This window comes from Pinus tabuliformis, chromosome 2_1, assembly GCF_031772625.1.
Source record: "Pinus tabuliformis cultivar Carrire ecotype Pingquan chromosome 2_1, CPIR1, whole genome shotgun sequence".
NCBI lineage: Eukaryota > Viridiplantae > Streptophyta > Pinopsida > Pinales > Pinaceae > Pinus > Pinus tabuliformis.
In genome coordinates, this window is record NC_142299.1 from 232,934,566 (window position 1) to 232,957,636 (window position 23,071).

Genomic DNA, 23,071 nt, shown 5'->3' on the forward strand with positions numbered 1-23,071 from the left:
CTCGATTTGGGAATCAGTGTTTGGTATATCGGCATCTGACCTCGATCCACCAAACTGCCACCAGCCTTCGAGTTGTCGTCACACCTCTCCAAATCGTTTTCGGGTCAACCCTGGCAACGTCCTCCATGGAGTAATCAACCGGTCCTACCGGCATACCGAATTGATCCACCGTTTTGAAGGTGACTATTTATGTAATTAACATACATATCAGTTGGTTAATTAATAATTATAGGTTTGAAAAATAATAATAATAATAATAATACAATTATATAAATTATATAATAATTATAATTGTTATAAAACTAATTATAATTGTTATAGTTATTTAATTTAAAAATATATATTATTAAAAATAATAATACTATTTCCAAAATAATACTAGCTATTAAAAAAAAAGACAAAAGCAAAATAAAGAAAATCGGTACAAGTGATCAGTCACACTGATCAAAATGACGTGAGAAACGTGAAGAAAATTGTCGACTATAAAGCTTTGAGGACAAAGCTTTTGAAGGATGGGGCAATGTTACAAACATAAATTGTATAAAATAAATAAATATAAATAATAAATAATGAAATGATGATTATGTTAAATAGTCATTAAGTTAAGTGAAAAGGCATGTCTAAAAGACATGTCCGGTCACGAAAGGACACCTGCCTAGGTATATATGTGGGTCCTCATTGTAACATTCTACATCACTTGTACAATTTTATATATATAATAAATTTTTATTACAAATACTTTTGTGTATTTTAATATTTAAGTCAACAAGCTATAAGTTGTGTTGCTTCAAAGATGGTTGGGACAAACACATTTAGCACGTGAGCAAAAGCCAACACATGAGCTCTACCCCATCATCATGGCCATCACCCTGGTTCCTACAGGCTCTATGAGCCCCCTTCATCATATAGGAACCCATGATTGTCCCAACCCCTAGTGGGCAATGAACCGCCCTACCTTAAAAGGGGGTATCCACTGCTATATCTCACACATCATGCTCTTACCCCTTAAGCCCCAAGTAGTTAATTAAAGAAAAATCATAGAAAGGAAAAAGGCCTATAAAGAAGGGTGGAAAAATCAAGGTCGAGGCACCTCATATACCACGATTGCTCCCTCTTATACATTATATAACCAAGTGTGGGCTTCCCTTTTATTAGCTACCCTCAGCATGTGGCCCAAGGCTGCCCCTTCTCATTCCCTATTCCATTCACCTATTTATCACATGCCACCACCTTTTAAAAGATGTACGTTGGACATATTATCACCTTTAAAAGTAGAAACCATCTAATGGGTTACTTGGTTAACCCCATTTGGAGTTTAGAGACATTAGCACATGCCAAAGCCCATTATGGAAGGGCAGGCCATTACGAAGTCCCCACCTGTGGTCCATGGTTTGTAAGCTCTTTTACTCTATTTCTCTGATGACTTGTTGTACTAGAAGGCTAGGGGACACATTAAATCTTATGCAGCATTGCAGGTGGTCTCCATCTTGAGTTTGGTCTCCTTGTACAGAGTCCTAACCCTCCAGAGGGCTACATTGTCACATGTAGGGTGTGTGTTGAGAGCCACAAGCCTCCACAACAGTAGACAACACTCCATGGATCCACAGAGATGTTCATAGATTGGCTCGAGATGCACCTATTGGACGAGGAAGATGCACTTGGTTCACCTTTCCCCAGCCAGACCCATAGATGTACCATGCACTTGGCAATCAACCCAGGACCTGTAGGATAATGTGGCATCACCTACACCATCATTTGAGCCCTTATAGATGGCCTACATGCATCTTCGACTTACTTGGAGACCCATTAGGTCACTTGTGTGCCCTCACAACCATTGGGAGCACCACAAGTTTTGGAAGTCCAACTCATCATTTTGGCACTTATGGACTTCATCGGGGCTCTTAGAGAGGCCAACGACATGCATTAGTGACCATTCGACCTCTTGGGAGGCTTCTTATTTTATTTGTGAGCTAGTTTGGTGGGCTTGTCACCATTAGACAGTTATTTGCACATTATTTTAGTTGATGGGCTAATGTAGGCTCAAATTAGGTAATTCGAACACCTAATGAGTGTATAAATAGGAGAGACATGAATTCATTTGTATCATCACTTGGATTGATCATTCTCTCTTAAGAGATTTTCGCTATTCTTTTTGGAGGACGAAATTGGAAGGATGGATGAATTTTGATGTTTATATATCTTCATTTTTGTCTTGGAGCCTTCTCTATTGGCATATGATGATGATTGGATATACTTGTTCTCACATATAGGATCTATTTTAATGCTATTTTGTCATTCTTTTTTATGTCACATAAATGATGTTACAATTTTTGCTATACTAGGCCAAACTTTTGATGCTTTTCTTTGGTGAAAGGGTATAAATTTGTCTTTTATTAGCATTGCATCATGTTATGGGACATGCTTAAATAAGTGAATTTTCTTAGAGATATTTCATTGAAATTTATCTTGATAAGTCATCACATATTGCACATTGAAGTATAAAGACCTTGAAGCAATTTTCCTCATGCCCTAACTGTCACGCAAAATTGTTCTAGAGGCCTCCTTGACTTAATGAAACCATCTGAATCATTGGAATCTTCTTGACTACATTTCTCTCAAAGGAATAAGCATTGGTCTTCCATAGGTGATCACCTTAAATCATATTTTTCTCACCTTCTCCCTTTCTTTCTAGACCTAGCCTACATAGGTCACCAAAGGAATCACCTATCTCACAATCTAGCAATTCAAATACTTCAATTTTTAGTCCACAACTGTGCTGGAGTTTTCTGTAGAGGCCCTCCCAATTTGATGCAAATCCCACAGTGGGATCTCGAGATATTGCAACCCCTAGCTCGGGGACCGTTTCCTACCCTAGGTTTCCCTTGGCTAGTGACCTCATTGGGATCATTGCATTACCTTTCATTGAAAATTCTTTCTTTGATCCCCTTCTCCTCCCTAATTAGGTCAAGCATACCATTGGTTGCTCAATCCTATCCCCTTGACCTAACCTGGGGTCCACTTGGTCTTGTGTGGTCCCATAACTTTTGGAATGTAATTCTTCAAAGACCATTTGGAAACCAAGTCTTCACAAGGGTTTTTAGGACTAGGTCCCTCCTCAAGAAGTCCCATTCCCTAAACCTAGCCCCTATGAACCTCTTGGCCCTTCATAGAGATCATTTCATCTTGCTGCTTGGGCAAGCAAGTGATATATTGAGCCTCTCTTGTTAATAGGCTTCTTTAGGAATCAATCTTTTCCCTTTATTGACCAATTCATCTAGGTGATTCCCTTCATACCAGGTCTCCTCCCATCGGTGAAAGTCCATAAATAATAGGGAGCTTTAGTTGAGGTGACAGCGAGTTATTGCTCCATTGTTTCCCTTGACCTAGCAATTGCCACTCTAGGATCCCCTTTTAGGACCCTTGCTAGTTTGAGCGGTAACAAACCCTTTAGGCTACCTTAAGAAATGTGAATCTAAAATCCCTCCTTTTAACAATCTCAAGCCTCTTCTGAGACCACCATCATCTTCTACTCGTCAAGAGTTATCTAACGATACAAATTTCATCAAATCCTCAACTTTGGACACAAAGTTATGGCCCTCAAAATATTTCATTACCTAAGCCACGTCAGCATACCATACCATTGACACATGGTAGTCACATGCCAACATGTTACCATTATGCAACGTGGCATTTACAAGCCATACACATCATCATGCCATGTCATATCCAAATCTAGGTTTTTTCCCTCAATTTTTTCTAGTTTTTTCGGATTAATCCAAATCTAGATATGGCACTCAATCAATGAGTCAACTATCCGAATATCCGAATCCATATATTTCCAAAAGTCCCCTTTTATGAAAAATCCAAATTTTCAAACTTTCAAATTCCACATCACCTCCGCCACAAGGTCTACCACTTGGCCTTCACCTCAACATTGTCAAGCATCTATACCACCTCAGCTCCATCAAGGTGGTCAACCTCCGAAATATCCAAACTTCCAAATATCCAAATTTCAAAACATCCAAATCCAAAAAAACTTAAAATGTCCATTTTCACAATCTTCCATATTTCCAAATTCCATGGATTCCACATTACTCACCACAATCGTTGCCACATCAACCACCATGTCAACTTCCTTGCACCTTTATGCCATGCCAACACACACACATCAACATGCCACATTAATGTGCCATGTTCTCCTGACCTTTCATCCTTGCCACACCAGAATGACAAATCATCCTACCACATCATCATATCATGTTAGCACTTGCTCACCCGCATGGTTTGGGGTTTGCCTATGTGGCCTCCATGTGATTCCCACGAAATCTGCCCTATTGGCATCCAAACCGATATTTTCCAAAAGGTGCAATTTAAAGAAGTTCCACATTCACAAACTTCCAAATCTAGTTAACCTGGGGACTTATGAATTCTTCAAATATATAGATTTTGTCGAAGGAAGAGAAGGAATCCCAACAATGATGAAAAGGGAAAGTTCCTGAATTCAGGGCTTTTGAATATCTAGATTTTGTCAAATGATGGGGAAGAATCCCAATAACCAATAGAAAGGAGAATTGCCATATTCTACTCTTTAGACCCTTTCATTTACTGGCCCTCGATCACAACCACCATCGATCCATATGACCAAGTGAGGGGCCAAAAATCCAAGCCTAAATAAACAACATTAAAGTCTTATAGAATCCATAACCAAGAATGAATTTCACATTAGAGAAGAATTTAATCTAAATGATGTAAAAGAATTGCCTAGGATTTGAAGTAATTTATCAACTAAACATAATGGGTACTTAAGGAACAAAGCATCCAAGAACACCATTCATACCCAGTTTTAATCCAAGACATATGCCATTATGGAAATTTGTTTACAAAGAATCAAACGAACAATCACAAAAATTTCATAAAAGCTAGAATATGGTTCAATGCATGCATACATCGCAATTTTCACAACTAGAAAAAAAATTAAATTTACATGCTCATTTATAATTGTAGAATGGAGATAAATAACTTATCTGTGCGAGAAGAAGATGACCGACAAACCAAGCAAAACATAGCGATTTCCACCCAACCGTAGGTAGTTCATTGTAGAACTCCATCCACTAGCTAGGCTATGATACCACTAGGGAGAAGTGGAATATGTGTCTTGGGTTCAACTTATAATGAATTCAATCAGGGTAAATTTCACTTCCAAATTTGCACAGGACTAAGTAGCTCTAGGTGCCCACATTACCTGCTTCTCACAACACAAGGAGCACCTCCTGTACTTCACAATCACTCAAAAGTCTCTCATGCTTTTCAATGAGGACATAAAAAGTTCCAGTTCATGTAACAAAACTTCTTGTAGATTTTACTAATTTCGTAGCTCTTTCAACAATTATATCTACTTATTTTTATGGTTGGTCTAATCTATATGTTCATGTCGCCTTGGTCTCTAAAACTTCTCTTTTCTTGTCTTTCTCTCAACCTCCAACTTCCCCTTTGAGTTTTCCCATGCATCGCTCTCTAGCAGAGAAACCTTGCTAAAGTGTAGGAGTGACAACTTAACTCCAGGAATTATATCAAAAATCTCATCAACATCTTGTACAATGATACAACAAAGTATTTTATTGACATAGGAACTGTAACTACAAGATCTATGATGAACATTATTCAAAAGAGCTTACATACATATATTTTACCTGCATAATAAAAATGTTTTGTTTAGGTACACAATGTGACCTCCCCCTTTTGAAGCTTTGTTTCCAATGATTAAAGGACCAATGAGGAGTTGATCCATGTGTCTTTAATTTCTTTATCATGCCATGTGTCTTATAAGTCAATGACTCTTGAATAACTCAACTCTGTCCATTAAGTCTTCGCAGAACTTCAACCCAACTATAAAAGATTCTGAGACCATCTCAGTGGGTGGGGCGCCCTAATGTTCTTATCTATTCTGGGACAATGCCGTCCTTAAAAGTATAGGAGACCACTTGGGGTGATTTTTATATCAGAAAACACCATCAAGAAAAGTGCTTTCCTGTGCTAAAACATTGTCTTCATATGCAGAACATGCCATTTGCATGTGCATCTTACATCTTGCTCCCCCATTCAAGCTAACCATTCCTTCTTAAAAAACAAACTTGAAAACAGACAACCAAGAAGAGGAAACGAGGAATGCGTTGGAAAAGGGGACAAAAAGAAGCATTCAACTTCCACATTGTCCAAGCTCCTAACCAGAAGGCCATGTACTGGTTAGCCAACCTCAAGTAGATTAGCAAGAAAACAAGCTTGGCCTTTCCCATTATCTCCAAAGATTTCATTGGTGAAATACTGAAGTCCAGTCCCACATAAGTCATTACATCTTTCAAATTGTGTCCACCTACACTGCTTTTTAGTCACCCCTCTTACTGAATATTAATCTGAATAAATTGAAAATTAGAGAAATCTCTTAATCTTTCAGGAGAACCATCTCCCTGCCACATAAAAGGGCAGTGAGAAGGTGAACAACTAAACTCCAGAAATTAGCAACTTCCACAAAGAGATCAAAGACCACAAAAGTAAAGAAACCATCACAATCACCAATTCAACCTTTTCTGAAGAAAACCCACGATTCAACAACTTGTGAATAAAAGTAAGATTGCACCTCCTTTGAAGACATAAGCGGGACTGCTCCCCGAGACTGAAAAGTCAAAATTTAAATTTTTAAAAAAAGGAAAATGAAGGATAACCAAAACATTAAAAGCCTAAACAACCTCACTTTTAGCATATGCTGAACCACTCACCTTTGCGTAGTATGATTGACAATCATCACCTCGACAGGGCACAGTTTTCGTGTTTCCCTTAATTTCATAATGACATCTGAACAGACTTCTGAAATTCATTATACCCAAGCGACGAGGCTAAGGCTATATAATGATGCAGTAGCTTCTCTATTAGAAATATTTCCTATTTAAATTTACTATACGTACAACCAGTACATATCAGTGATTCACTAGGACTCGGTGCAATTGATAAACTTTAATAGGATTAAGCGAATAGTTATATGATTCTTTACAACAATGATCTCGCTTGCAGGTTCGCATAATGCTAATACAATATACGCATATGCAACTGTAGATTCCATTTATTTCATTACTGGTCAAACGTAAGATATTAAAGACCTATACAGGCACAAGCACAAATAATAGTTTAACTGTTCTTGCCTTTTCATCCCTTTTTATAGCATGTGCAAACACTTCTGTACACTGTTGATTCACTGACTCGGTGTTCTCCAATAGCAAATCATGAGATTACGCATAGATAAATACAGTCTTCCATAATAACTACCACCACTTGGGCATTCACAATATCAGAAGAGAATGGAAGCATGTGAGAAGCTAAATGTTTTGTTCTTGATCCCTGGTCAGAGATCAGGCATAATGTCATCTTCAGGTATGATGTCAGACATATTGTCCTTTCATCCTTTTTCTCAAAGACAACATTCCCGTAAAGCAGATAGTACACAGCAGCAAGCTTCCAAAATTTCAAATCATTCCGCATGAAATTACAGCTATGCTGTCCATTTATTATTGTACATGAATAAATTTAAGATTGGAGAGAGATTCCCATAATATGCCAACAAGTTCATGGTGTAGTTTGTTCAACATCCATCGCTAGATTTTCCCCACTCTTTAATTCTTGAAGAAAACCTTTTGCATTTTGCTTTGCCTGGTAATTATGGACAAAAACATTAAAAAAACACATAATAATCCCTGGAGAAGTCCACACTATACATAATTAATTCAGCAATAATTACAAGTTGCAGAGCCAATAAAAACCTCGAGAATAACAAAATTAGATGTGTAACAGGAAACAAACGTACATATTTGACCACATCAAAACAATTCCACTATAATCTCAGGGAAATAATCACAATATATGCTCCCAGAAAAATCTTCATAGAGATAGGTTGACAATGTGTAGATACCAAATATGCCGTGACATCTCAGGATTATCTAGTTTCTACTCTATCACTCATCAAGATCATAATATTTTGTGTTGATTGGTTTAGAAAAGATTAAAAACAAAGTTAGTGCAAGAAGAGATCAACGGTTGGAAACTTACAGGACCACCATAGTCCAAAAGTCTTGAGCAATACATCTCTGCTGCCTCAAAATCCTTTCGATGTTTGTAATAATTGGCAAGGTAATACAGTGCATCCATCATTTCTGGACCATCATTATGTTCTTTTTCCATTCTCTCTAGGTTCATTTTATAATAGTGTGCAGCTTCATCGTGATGTCCTAAGTTGCTATGCAATTTTGCGAGTTTGTGCATGGCAATCCCTTCATTATCATTGTTTCTTAAGGCTCGAAGATAACACTTTATAGCTGCATCAAACATTTCCAGGTGACCACTATCATAGCAATTTCCAATAGCAATCCACATCCGAGCATCATCAGGTCGCAGATGAGCAGCTCGTCGATAGTAATAAAGTGCATAATTAGGCAGGGCCAAAATTTCATAGGTTTGCCCCAAGCCATACCAAGCACGATAATCCCTGGGATTTATATCAACAGCTCTGCGGTAGGTATCAATTGCAGATGGAGTATTTTTCATTTCCACATACTCGTGTCCCATTAATGTCCATGCTGAAAGGTAATTTTTGTTTAATTTCAATGCTCGCTTGAAATACAGAACAGCCTTTTCATGTTGACCTTTCAGACTGTAATAATTTCCAATAATGCAGCAAGACTCTGGCCTATATTTATCTGTAGAAAATACTCGGTGTGCCAAGTGGCTCAATGAAGCAAAGGACTCCTTCACATACAATATGTTTGAAAAAATATCCATTCCATCTACACGATAAGGATCATAGCGTAGCATATCTGAATATAAGTTTTCTGCTTGGTCATATTCACGTGAATTGTAGAGACCTGATGCTATCTGACCTAAAATATACTCACTGAAAGGAAAAACCTCCTGTAACTTTGCATATTTTTGTAATCCTTCATTGTTTTTCTGTAGTTCCAAATAAGTACTTGCAAGAAAGAAATCTTTCATCCAGTGATCCTTTAGCTCAAGACTGTTTAAAGTGCTAATATCCGTACACAGAGCCTGTAGCTCGAGCCAAGCACTCCAGTTCCATGGATAAGCATCAACAGACTTTACAAGAATATCACGAGCTGCTGTATTGTGTCCATTTTCACGTAGCACAATCCCATACATATACATCCCAAATGGATCAAGAGTACCATTCTTCTGACTGCTAGATAGCTCCTGTGCTAATACAGGCAGGTCACTATTTACAGCATCATTCTTCCCTAAAGGCCCTTCAAGTTCTATCGCTTCTTCCTCCTTTCGCTTCTCCCCAGCCTAATCAAAATAACGGAAACATTAAACCCATGTAAGGGTGACTTGAAACTAGATGATTTTTGACATACTGATGCACTGGTCAATAGTTTTTCGAGCAAAGTAAGATGTATACAAGATTCCCATAAACACTTAAAGAACATTAAAAAGAAATTGTAAACATGACACTTCATTCCATAGGGCAGTGTCAAAATCACCATGTTTCAAGTCAAAATACTCAACTCATCCCGCAAGGAAAAAAATCTGATTGACTTCACAGGGAAATCAGTCTAGAGAATAGCATAGAGATTGGCAAGCCACCACTCACAAGGCTGATTATGGCAATAGTTTTAGGGCTCAAGCTCAGTTTATATCTTATGGCATCCAGAATAGCAGAGTTAAAAGGAATCATGTACCAGAGGTAAAACTATCCAAGTGAGAACAGATAAGTAATATAGGGACATTAAATGACTGCCTTGAATAAGCTAAGGTAGTAGCAATGAGCATTAAACTTATAAAATTTGTAATGGAATCGTGTCTTGAGAAAACATAACAAGGTGGCAGACTTGATAGCAATCAAAGGAGTTTTGTGCTAAGAAACAACCAAGCATAGATTAGAATGTTTAATGATGAAAGAAAAAAAAGGGACCATCACACTTGGGGATGCCCTAAAAACTTACTACCATTTCATCCCTTGCAGAAATAGATCATTTCTCCTCCTTGTCATAAAAGAAGCTTCAAAAAGGAGCTGAGAAACATGCAACACTAGATTTAATCACACTCTGTGGGCAACAGCCTTGATGAGAATGGCGTTAGAGAGTTCATATCAGCAGGTTCTCACACATATACCTACTCTAACAACCGTTTTTGGCGCTTCCCATTGAGAATATCAGCGTAGTGCAATCTCAATAGGGTTTATTGTAAAGTTTTGAAGATGTTCTATGCTAAGAGCAATTTCACTTTTCTCACAGCAATCATACAAGTAGATAAGCAAAATGCAGATAGAACATATAAGCAGATCTTACAGAAGACAAATCAGAAACAAGAAAAATGTATGTGTTTGTTTCGGCGGTCAACAGGATGCTTCAACCAGCAAAGTCTCCTTTGGTCAGCCAGCCCAGCATGTGTCACAACAACCCTCCAACCAGTAGATGAGTCAACCCAAGTCAGTTCTACAAAAGTCAATGCTGTCCTGAAAAATCAACGCAGGGGCAGCAAGCTAAAAGTCAACGCAGCAGCAAAACGGTCAACCCTTTGACCTCGATTTTTGTGCCAGGTAGTATGGCCTTCAAAAATCGAACCTCCCACAAGTTTTCAGCTTGTTTGGACCAAGAGTTGACCAAAGTCAACGCTGGTCAAACTTCTGCGAAACCCTAGCAGCAGAAAAAATCCTCTTCGTCCTTCCCACGTGTGGCTGAAATTCGTCCTCCAGGTAGCTCGTACTTTTTAGGATGAGAGAGGAAGATGTGAGTTGTTTTTGTGATCAAATTCTCTCCAACTTTTCCTGTATATATATAACCATCAATGAGGGTGTGTGACACATCTGTTGGGCATGTGAGCCTACATTACAAAACTGGCTGACCTTTGCACATATAATTTATTAAGAATAATAAATTCAAAATATAAGTTCTGCTCATCGGATTAAGACTATTTTTATATGGATTTTACACCTCTCAGAAAGAGGAATCCAACAAAAATATTAGCCTCTTAATCTGAGCATCAGAACATGGAGTTTGGACCTAGTTGTCCAAATTTAACACTCCCTCTCAACTAGGGAGAACTCCATCTATTAGTGCAATTAACATCGTGAGTCATCCCGCCGAAACTTGCTTTGCTGGCTTCTTTATTTCAGAACAGAAGTGGGTCAGTCACAAAGACATCATTCCCCGACTGACATAATCAGTCCAGAGGTCCCAGACCTCACAAATCTTGATCCCAGATCAAGTGGTTGGACCATGCCATCCTAGATAGAGAGTACGGCAATCTCTGATGCGTCCATCAGTCTTTGCTAATAGTCTCTAGCTTTTCCACACCTCATTGGCCAAATGAGAGGTACTTCCCATGAGCCCTGAACTCAATGGGTAGGATGCATACGGGGCACAGATTAAATGAGTGGCGAACCAGCTCAATAATCACAAGGGTGGGGCAGAAGCATTATGAGTGCTTATAGCTCCGAGAAGCTATCCCCAAAGCCCCCCAGAGCTCCCAGAGCTCATTGTCCAACAGGACCCACATCATAGGGTCTTTCCACGACACCAAGACTCTCACGGAAGGTTAGGAACTTGACCTTCCCCAGGGGCTTAGTGAGAATATCCGCGACCTGCTCATCAGTTCCTATATGATCGAGCCTTACGGCGCCTCGCTATACCATATCCCGGATAAAGTGGTACCTGATATCAATATGCTTGGATCGGTCGTGGAACACAGGATTCTCAGTCATACGAATCCCACTCTGATTATCACAGAGTATTACAGTGGTATCTAGCACATGTTGGAACAGCTCACTAAAGAGCTTCCTCAACCAAACTGCTTCACAACAGGCCATACTAGCAGCAATGTATTCGGCCTCCGCAGTGCTCAAAGCCACCGACTTCTGCTTCCTGCTCATCCATGAGATCGAAGCAGAACCAAGATTGAAACAGCATCCAGATGTGCTCTTACGATCCACCACACTGCCAGCCCAATCGGCATCAGTATATCCCCGGAGTATCACACTCTCGGCAGTGTATCTCAGCCCATGGTTTATCGTGCCCCGAAGATATCTCAAAAGATTCTTGGCACCAACCCAGTGAAAATGATGAGGCTCAACCATCTGTTGACTCAAAGTATTCACTGCAAAACATATGTCCGGACGGGTGTTCACTAAGAACATCAAAGCTCCTATGAGTTGACGATACTCAGTAGGATTGGCCAAGATAGGCCCTGCAGCGCTGCCACTCAACTTCTTAAAGTTGAGTTCCATTGGTGTCGACACGGACTTACAGTCCACCATCCCAAATCTTTCCAGAAGCTTCACAATATACTTTCCTTGAGAAAGGAAAATCTCTCCAGGTCTCTGCCAGACCTCCAGGCCTAGGAAATAGTGCATCAATCCTAGGTCTTTCATCTCGAACTCAGCAGCAAGCTCCCTCTTACATTGATGAATGAGAGGGTCATCACCTGTCAGGAAGAGGTCGTCCACATACAGCACTAGAATGAGAGGCTTTCCTTCCTCAACCTTAAAGTAAAGGTTTGGATCAGCATTGCTTCGAGTGAAGCCCAGCTTCATCAAGTAACTATCCATCCTCTCATACCAAGCTCTAGGTGCTTGCTTTAACCCATAGAGGGCTTTCTTCAACCTGCAGACATAAGTGTCTCGATCTTGAACTTCAAATCCCAGAGGTTGTTCTACATACACCTCTTCCTTTATTGCACCATGCAGAAAAGCAGTCTTGACATCCATCTGATGAAGACTCCATCCTTGCGTACCAGCAAGGGCTATGATGGATCGGATGGTGGTATATCGAGCCACAGGTGCAAATATATCGTCATAGTCAATTCCTTCCTTTTGAGAGAAGCCACGGGCAACAAATCTTGCCTTAAACTTTTCAGCACTCCCATCAGATCCATGTTTAATCTTGTAGAGCCATTTAGCGGTGACAACAGATTTGTCCTTCGGTCTCGGGACCACATCCCAGACATCATTCTTCATAATAGCCTCATATTCTTCATGCATAGCATCCTTCCAGACTTGATGCTTGATGGCTTCTTCAAAAGATCCAGGTTCAGATTGTATAATAGTACTCATGGCAGCTAGATACCCTTGGTATCTACACGGCTTCTTGCTTTCTCGGAATGTTCCCCTTGGGGCAGCATGACCCTCAGCATCTTCGAGGGTGTCCCTGAGCCATGATGGCCTCTTTCCTAGAGAAGGGGAAGGATCAATAGGGTCCATTGGCTCTTCAACATCAGGCATAGTCTCATCCTGGGGTTCTTCCAGATTTCCAGGTCTTTCTTCATGGTTTTCTTCAGATCTAGGAAGATCTACTACTTTCTTCAGGGAAGCATCTTCGTCAAAAGTGACATCATGGCTTATCTCTACTTCCCTTTGACCAGGTACATAGACTCTATATGCCTTAGAAGTCTCACTGTAGCCCACAAACATTCCTTTCTTCCCAGTAGCGTCCAGCTTACTTCTCTTTTCTTTCGGCACATGAAAATAGACAGGACATCCAAAAATTCTAAAATGTGAGACATCAGGTTTCTTACCAGAGAAAACCTCTTCGGGAGTTTTGGAGTCCAAAGCGGAATGAGGGCATCGGTTTTGAATGTACACAGCAGTATTTGCAGCTTCTCCCCACAGAAACTTTGGAAGACCCTGGTCACATAGCATGGCACGGGCAGCTTCCACAATAGTCCTATTCTTGCGTTCAGCAACACCATTCTGCTCAGGAGTATATGCAGTGGTAGTCTCCCTCTTAATGCCAGCTTCTCTGCAAAAGTCTTTGAACTCATTTGACTCATATTCAGTGCCATTGTCAGTCCTCAAAATCTTGATCTTCTTTCCGGTCATATTTTCCACCAAGGCTTTGAAGGTACGGAACCACATGAAAGCCTCATCCTTCTTCTTCAAGAAGTATATCCAGGTTTTGCGAGAGAAGTCATCAGTAAATGTCATATAGTAAGAACATCCCCCCAGGGATGTTACAGGCAACATACCGGAAAGATCAGAATGGACCAGTTGCAATATCTCAGATGTCTTTGTGACACTTGAGGGGAAAGGTCCCCTTGTATGTTTTCCTTCAGCACAGCCCTTACATACACCTTTATGATTATTTCCAAAATCAGGCATCCCTGTCACCACCTTCCTTGCTTCGGGAAGAGCCTTGTAATGAAGGTGTCCAAATCTTCGGTGCCATAGTTCGGTTTGACGGATAGTATCACAAGTCATAGCTCCCAACGGACTCCCTCCAACCTGGTAGAGTGTACCAACTCTAAAACCAATTGAGATAGCTTCCTTGAAGCTCTTCTTCCACATGAGTACCTTTCCATCAGAGAAAGTTACATTGAATCCTTTGTCTTCCATGGCAGATACAGACACAAGGTTCTTCTTCAATTTGGGTACATAGAGTACATCTTGTAGATGGAGGACTTGTCCTTGAGACAAGTGGAGGGTCACAGTCCCGGTCCCTTTCACAGGATAAGTGGCATTATCCCCAAGGGTAATTTCTAGATTAGTATCCCTTTCAACCATGTCAAAAAGTGCTTCCTTGAATCCGGTGATGTGTCTTGAGGCACCACTATCGATTAGCCAGACATCCATAGTGTCGGGCGGAGATGCAGCTGAGAGAGCAGATATTAGAATATACTCATTTCTTTTATCAACAACATTAGACTCCTCATACCTAGTATTTCTGGTCCTTTTAGAAGGAGGATGGTTTCCTTCAAAGTGAGCCTTCCTCTTTCCTTTGGATTTGTCATTTCTTTGATTCCCATTCCTTCGGTTGTTGTTGTTGTCGTCACTATCGGGAGAATTCTTCTGGAAGGGGCATTCTCTAGCATAGTGTCCAGTCCTATGGCAGGTGAAACATTTACCCTTCTTCTTTTGAGTCTTAGTCCTTCCTTTGTCCTTGGAACCACCAGAGTTCTTCTTTCGGGAATGAGCAACATAGGCAGCATTTCTTTCATTATCAAATTCCTTCATCCTTGTTTCTTCTTGCATACATCTAGACAGAAGCTCATCAAAGTTAGGGATGGTATTATTGTTGAGAATGGTAGTTGTGAATACTTGCCATTCATATGGAAGTCCTCCAAGTGCGTTGAGAACCATCTCACGATCAGCTATTGTCTCCCCAATAGCTAGCAAATTGTTCCTGGTTTCGGTCAACTTCATAAAGAAAGTTTGAATAGACTCGTCTCGGCCCTTCTTCATATTCTTCAACTTGTTCTTGAGGAATAGCACTTGGTTCACATTGTTTACTCGGAACATAAGTATCAGTTTGTCATACATCTCCTTGGATGTGCCTAGTTCAGATATGTAGGCAACCAGACTCTTATTTATGGATTCCCTGATCAGCAGTTTTGCTCTGATTTCTCCCTTCTTATACTTGTGTTTAACAGCAGCAGAGGCATTTGATGGAGGTTCTTGAATCTTCCCTGTCACATGATCTAGGAGATCATGATCTTCTAATTTGAGATCTAATAACATCTTCCAGGCATGGAAGTCATCACTTCCAGTCAGCTTGTCATTCTCCCTGAATTCAAGCTTAGAGGAATCCATTTCCTTCGATGATGATTGCTATAGATAGAGTTTGTCTTCACCTTTGCTCTGATACCATGTAAAGTTTTGAAGATGTTCTATGCTAAGAGCAATTTCACTTTTCTCACAGCAATCATACAAGTAGATAAGCAAAATGCAGATAGAACATATAAGCAGATCTTACAGAAGACAAATCAGAAACAAGAAAAATGTATGTGTTTGTTTCGGCGGTCAACAGGATGCTTCAACCAGCAAAGTCTCCTTTGGTCAGCCAGCCCAGCATGTGTCACAACAACCCTCCAACCAGTAGATGAGTCAACCCAAGTCAGTTCTACAAAAGTCAATGCTGTCCTGAAAAGTCAACGCAGGGGCAGCAAGCTAAAAGTCAACGCAGCAGCAAAACGGTCAACCCTTTGACCTCGATTTTTGTGCCAGGTAGTATGGCCTTCAAAAATCGAACCTCCCACAAGTTTTCAGCTTGTTTGGACCAAGCGTTGACCAAAGTCAACGCTGGTCAAACTTCTGCGAAACCCTAGCAGCAGAAAAAATCCTCTTCGTCCTTCCCACGTGTGGCTGAAATTCGTCCTCCAGGTAGCTCGTACTTTTTAGGATGAGAGAGGAAGATGTGAGTTGTTTTTGTGATCAAATTCTCTCCAACTTTTCCTGTATATATATAACCATCAATGAGGGTGTGTGAAACATCTGTTGGGCATGTGAGCCTACATTACAAAACTGGCTGACCTTTGCACATATAATTTATTAAGAATAATAAATTCAAAATATAAGTTCTGCTCATCGGATTAAGACTATTTTTATATGGATTTTACACCTCTCAAAAAGAGGAATCCAACAAAAATATTAGCCTCTTAATCTGAGCATCAGAACATGGAGTTTGGACCTAGTTGTCCAAATTTAACATTTATCTATCCATCAACATTTTTTTAATCCATATATCAGCAGAGGAATTGTCCCCTCTTACATGCAGAAGAGAAATATTCACAGGCATGCTACGAGGATCTCAGAGGAGGTCTACCATATAGGAGCATTTAGAGGATGAGGATGTTGTAGACAAGATGCCATAATACAGGACATCTTCCAGCTTCTTGTACAGCAACGCAGATGCCCATGATATATCCAGAATGCCTGGGTGATTTCTGAGGGCAAGATGGATCTGATTCTGAGGACCACCAACAACAGATTCAAGACTATCCAAGCTCATATGACTAGTATTGTGTTGAAAATTTATGTAGCTACGGTTGGCATTTTTCATTGAAAATTTTGAAGGAAAAAATTATATTTTGTCATCCTTACAAGTCAGCCTAATGAGATCCTCAAGTCGGTCCCATTAGGGCTAATTAGCCCACATAGAACACACATATATATGGCATCGATGGCACTCATTTGGAGCATCAATCACATCAAATTTCATCAAGTTCGTTCTGCAATCTTCAGAGGGCATATCCACATGTGCGAAGGACAAGAAGACCTCTCTTTCTTATGCGTTGACTCTCTCTTTGTGACTGCATTGACTGTATTTTAACTTGAGCATATTGGCATCTATTCTACTTCAGATCAGATCTCCTTGGAAGGCCACATACCTCAGAAGTTTGTTGATTCTTGAGCATGATTTTTTAGCTTCTACAGTGGGATGTTGACCGAGTGACTTAACTGTGGGTTTGACCAGCGCATTGATTTTTCTGTGGAGAATTCAGGACTAAATTTTGGCCTCTTATTACAGTGACCTCACGGCCAAATTTCAGCCTTATTGAGCACACTATTACAGTTGACTTGGAGCTGACTTTTCTCTCTCTGTTGACTGACTTTGACTGGTATTTTATTCAGTTCAGATTTGGATTTGTTGGAATATTCTTGATGTAATTTTGATGGGCAGAATCTCTCTCATAAGGAAAGAATTTTGGTTGGGTTTTCCCCTTGTAAGTTTCGCCCTGGCTGTGAGCCTAATTCTTGGTGTCTCTTGTTTACTGTTCATTGTCTACTGTGATCTGTTGAAAAGTAGCGAAGGAATGGATTCCTTGATTTGTCCCTTAATTCAAGGAATCGATTTAGTGATCTTGTTAATCATGCACGAGTTCCAGTGATGTGGATGAGCTCAAGAAGCAGTTTGACTAGTGCGAGCTTGTAGAGGACCGAGTTATCTATCCTCTAGTGTGCGTTAAATTGGGAACTGAATATTCTTGAGAAGTTAGCATCCTAAATTTTAGGAGGATCCAGTTAACTAAGTGTGTTGACTTTTGTTAACTAGAAAAGCTCCAGTTCAACTTCCTAATTTAGAAACTCGCTAACAATAACCAAATCAAATTGCTATAAGGAGATCGAAGGCACGCTTTGTATTCATAATTTCTTGAGCACGAGTTTGTGAGCAAGTGAGCTTGTGACAGGAACAATCCAAGAAGTTTTCTCTTGTGCGAATTGAAGAAGGAAAGCAGCCTTGAGAAGTGCGCTGAAAAATAGGAGGAAATTCCTATTTTTTAGGAGCTGGAAATGTGCTAGGAAATATGGGCATATTTCCTAAGGAATGCGTATAGATTTAGGAGCTCGGGTTCTCACAGTTTACAAGGAGCAGATCAGTACTCTAGCAGTTGTTTCAAGCCTAGTTTAAGGCAGACAGAATATTGTGTTTTTGTGATTGAGACAAGCTGGTTGTAAGAGATCTGCAGCTTATTCTTCTTCCATAAAAGTCTGAAGCGAGGGTTTTCCTTGTTGGGTTCTCTAGAAAAATTGCCTTGTTTTCTTGTGTGAATTTGTGCAGTTATTTCTGTTCTGTTCCGCTGCTATTTGGTAGAGAAACTGTTAAATTTGGATTAACATGTTCTTTGCTTAGGTTAGTTATTTCATTCAACCATATGCTCATTAAATCATTAGCAATCACATTGAACATTAACTAACGAAAGAACATGAACAATAAGTGCTGAAGACAAGCCAAGAAAGAAGAACACGAGAATATGGCTCAAGCCAGGGAAAAACCCCATAATGGGGAAAACCCTTGATCAATTCTTCTTATTATTATAATCAAATGTTCAGCAGAGAGAGAGTACAATAAAAGGTCAAGATTGACTTGTCAATAGAACATCCAGAGGCACATCCCTTAGATCAATAGATGACCCAATCATAGTAGAAATACAGAGGCAGAAATGAGGAGGATATACCATTTCTGTATGAGCCTTTGCTGCTCCAGGTTAGGGCTTGTGACATACAGCCCTTGTAAACACATCTACTGCGCGGCTTCTCTTTAAGTCACTCTCTCCTCCTCCTAATGTTCAATCCAGCCCATAAACAAACCTCAATACCAACCAACTATCATGAAGAAGGGTCTGCATTTAACCAGAGATGAAGATCATCCTTTTGACCATCTGAGTGGCATGATAGAACCTGCGGCTAGCATGAGTTAGATTCCCAGAGCTAGTGGCCTGCCAAAAAGAAGGGTTTTCACATCACAAAACCCTTGTGGTCACCTTCCAGGATAGCTCGGATCTGAAGTAAAGGGAGCCCAGAACAGAATTCATACAAGCCCAAACACTCCTTAGTAGATGCGGCCCCCACCCTAAGGAACCCAGCACATAAAGTAGCCCAAACAAAACGACAAACAGTCCCATCCATCTTCACTGGAGCTAACCTTCTATCTGCGGCCATTTCAGAGAGATATATTGTGTGATATAATGTGAGGGAGCACTTCTATATATACTATTCGATGGGGTCAAGAGACGTGTCCATTGGGCTTGATGAGCCAACATATAGGAGAGGCCGACCTTAATAATTTGCATGAGATAATACAAAAATTCAGAATCACACTTCTGCTTGTCCAAATGAGACAATCTTTATATCATTTTTGGTCCTCTAGAGGAGAGGAATTCAATGCTACAATTATCTTCCCGAGAGGAGTTGTCCAAAGTGGAATTTGGCCCTAGTTGCCAATTCTAACAGAAACTTTGTGTCTATGTAAAAGAAAATTTGTTTTCAGATTGTTCATACTAGCAGATCGGAATTTCGTGGAAAATATACATGATCTCTATTTACTGCTCTTATTGAAGAATTGAATGGTTGAAGTTTTCCATGTATAGCTACTTGATGATTGAAGAGGAAAGAAAGAATTGACTGTATCATTAGAAGTAGTTATCAATTGTGAAAAAACTATTCTAGTCCTAGCTAAACTAGAATTTCAACATGGTATCAGAGCTTTGATGAAGGAAAAGAGCAGAGAGATCATCTTGAAGAGCATCTAAAAGATACTTGAGTTTTTGGGTTTTGTCCTTTATTGTGACCAGCACTCTTCAATGTTCATCATGAATTCCTTCATGAAGACTGAAAGTAACCTTGAAGGAGCTAATAACTACTGAGCATGGAAGACAAGATTTGAAATTGGGAATTGTCACAGGTAAAGTTACTGAACCATCTGATCAAACAGGACCAAGACATTTATCATGAAGATGATATTTTGGCAAGAATATTGGATTCTGTTAGGAATCATTTGATTCCCTATTTTGCTGAACATAAAACTGCTAAGGCTATATACAATGTTATTATTGGATTGTATACCATTAATAATGTGAATCAATCAATCAATCTAAGAGGACAGCTTCGTAATATCAAGATGACAAAGAATGACACAATGGCATCATATTTTGTCAAGATATCTCAAATAAGAGATCAACTCAAAGACATTGATGAAGCCTCTGACAAAGAATTGGTAGTTGTCACCTTGGGTGGTCTTCCTATATCTTGGAATTTGTTTGCATCAAGTATTAGTGCAAGAGAAAATGCTCCAACCTTTGAAAAGTTATGGGCAGCATGTACTCAAGAAGAGTCAAGACTCTTTTCTAGAGGAGTCATTGAATATCCAAGTAGAGAAGCATTTGCAACACATGCTAAAGGAAATAAGAAGAAACCAAATTTTGGTAAGTTTCAAAGAAATGCTGGAAAAAGGCAAGGCCCTAGATCTGCTCCAAAGAAGGATTCTACTTCACAAAGAAGACGTCCTTCTCCCTCTCAAGATAGAAGAGATAGAAGAGATCTATCAAACATTCAATGCTTTCATTGTCAAGTTTATGGTCATTATCAAGCTTAGTGTTCTCAAAAGAGTCGAAGAGATAACTAGGAAAGGAATGATGATCGTAAAAAAAGAGAAAGACATCATGCTTCTGTTGTTGATCTAAATGAGCCATCTTCAAAGAGTTGGCATAGGAGATATGATTTTGAACCTGAACACTCATTTTATTATGCTCTTACACGTTCCATTGAAAGTCGTGATGAAATTTGGATTGTGGACAGTGGTGCTTCTAGGTACATGACTGGAAGTCATGAACACCTATCTGAATTGATTGAAAAGAAGATTTCTCAAAAGGTAGAGCTTGGAGATAATGGCAAACATGAAGTCAATGTTAGAAAATTGGAAATGCAGAAAGATTTTCTTTTGTTGATAATTATTTGTGATATCTTTGTGTTCTTATTAACTTTCTTATGTTCTTTTATCTTTGTTTCATCAAGTAATTATCAAAAGCAAAACACGAAGATCAAAGACACCAGATGTAGGCACTCAGCTAGGGCTAAAACCCCTCGATATGGGAAAACCCAGTCAAACTCTTCCACTAGCAAATTCAAGTTGAGATAGACCAAGCCCTAGACCAAAAGACCTTCCTCCTCCACCAAGTCAACCTTCCAATATAATTTAGCACCCTTCGATAGTCTTTTCTTGTCCAGCAGCTATAGCCCAGCAACAACCCGGAATTTCAACCCCCAGCAACTCAAAATTTCAGCCCAGCTTCAAGACTGCAATTTGGCCCTTCCAACAGCTTCACACGTGAGAGAGAGAGAATTTCGACTTCTAGTGCTTGATGAAGACCTCCTTCTCCTTCGCTAGCCCTTTTCTTCCTTGTCCCTTGAATTTCACACTTTTTCTTGTCCCAGAAGTTGTAGATCGAACTTGTTGAGTGAGTGCTCCAAATGAAGTCAAGTTGTTGCCTTTATATAGGAGATTATGCCCCTTAATTAGGCCAACTTGTCCAGTTTGAAGCCAACATGGTGAAGGAGGGCTAATTGACCTATTTTATATTAAAATAAATTTCTCTCTTAACAAATGAATTCCAAGAAGGGTCTTTTACATTATGACATGGATAAGAACACTTGACATAAACCCTAGAAGCCTACAATGGAGGCTTTGACCTATAAACAATTGACCCAAGCATGAAACAAATACTTTAATAAGTCAATTTCTATAATAATAAAATTCTTTTTCTTTCCCTTGACAAATACATTACATCATGACTCAAATACAATTATGAAGACCGACACTAGTTACATTCTTCAACACTCCCTCTTAACTAGGGAGGTATTCATAATTACATATATAAGGTACCTGGAAGACCTTAAAATGATATGCTCTATGAAGAATCACAGCACACGCAATGCTCCAGATTAGATACCTGACCAGGGTACTCTAATCAGGTGGGACTAAGGTGGACTCAAGCTTTCGCCACTATAGGTACCATCAGGCATTTAAGCTCTACCACCAACCCAAGGATCTACGTGCGTATCCAAGGTCGAAGCTCTGTGACCAACACCGCTCTCACTACTTCAAGATCTCGACATCAACACATAGGGCGGCCAGATGTCCTTCCAAGCATCTTGCCATAAGACGCTTCATCTCTCCTAATCAACTAAATCAGATATATCCACCAATCCAAGCATGCTTCAAACGTTCAATCTTTTATGCAAAGATCTTGCACAATCACAACCCTAATCAGTAATAAACTTTCAAATGTATATATACAAGTAAACACAAACCTTCGAGGTCCTTAATCATTATGATGCTACTTATATCATTATCAAGTTATCCAAATACGGCTTGTCGGAAGCTTTCTTCTCCTTTCATTTCTTCAGTACTTCTCAAGTCTTTTGTTTACAACTCCATGAATCATGAACATTTATCTGTACTATTTCAATTTCATTCTTTCTTCAAAGTATTCATTGTCATAATATGCCCTCGATCTCAACTGGGGAGATATACCCTTTCTTCTATCCAAGCTCCCTCTCAACTTAGGGAGATCAACAACTTCATAACATAGGAGAAACTTCAATACATGCCCAAATGGGTCTTCAATACATGACAATGACTCAATTGACTTTATGACGAGCATAGATCCATCTTTATTTTGGATCTACCAAGCGTCGAGAGGGATCAAATTTTTTTCACTCTATGCTAGTTTTCATATCAAGATATTTGATCCCTCTCGGCGCTTGCTAGATCCAAAGTAAAGATGGATCTATGCTGGTTTAATTTACCCCTTTAAATAGGCTACATTCCATGTGAATACCATGGGGTTAATACCATTGGTTCTCTATACCATGGGTCAATACCATGTGCCATATTTATTTTTATTAATATTAATATTAGGGTTAATAATGTTTTTTTGCATGTTATTAATAATAATTTGGCCCATAGACTTCACCTAAATAAAACATCTTTTTGAGTGTTAGTAAATATAAAGTGGATTATGG

At 39.5% G+C, this 23,071-nt stretch overlaps 1 protein-coding gene across 2 annotated transcripts in view; it reads right to left on the bottom strand.

Moving 5' to 3' along the window:
- Positions 1-23,071, bottom strand: part of APC8 (anaphase-promoting complex subunit 8) — an 85,605-nt gene that overhangs the window by 40,903 nt on the left and 21,631 nt on the right. The window contains exons 3-4 of one of the 2 annotated variants that reach the window (XM_089402491.1): positions 8,095-9,345; positions 7,239-7,698 (exon numbers count right to left, since the gene is read on the bottom strand). In XM_089402491.1, coding sequence (XP_089258617.1) covers positions 7,615-7,698; positions 8,095-9,345 — 1,335 coding nt within the window. In that variant the 3' untranslated portion in view covers positions 7,239-7,614. Of the gene's footprint in view, positions 1-7,238; positions 7,699-8,094; positions 9,346-23,071 lie in introns of those variants that run through there. The other variant, XM_089402490.1, reaches the window with a different exon arrangement.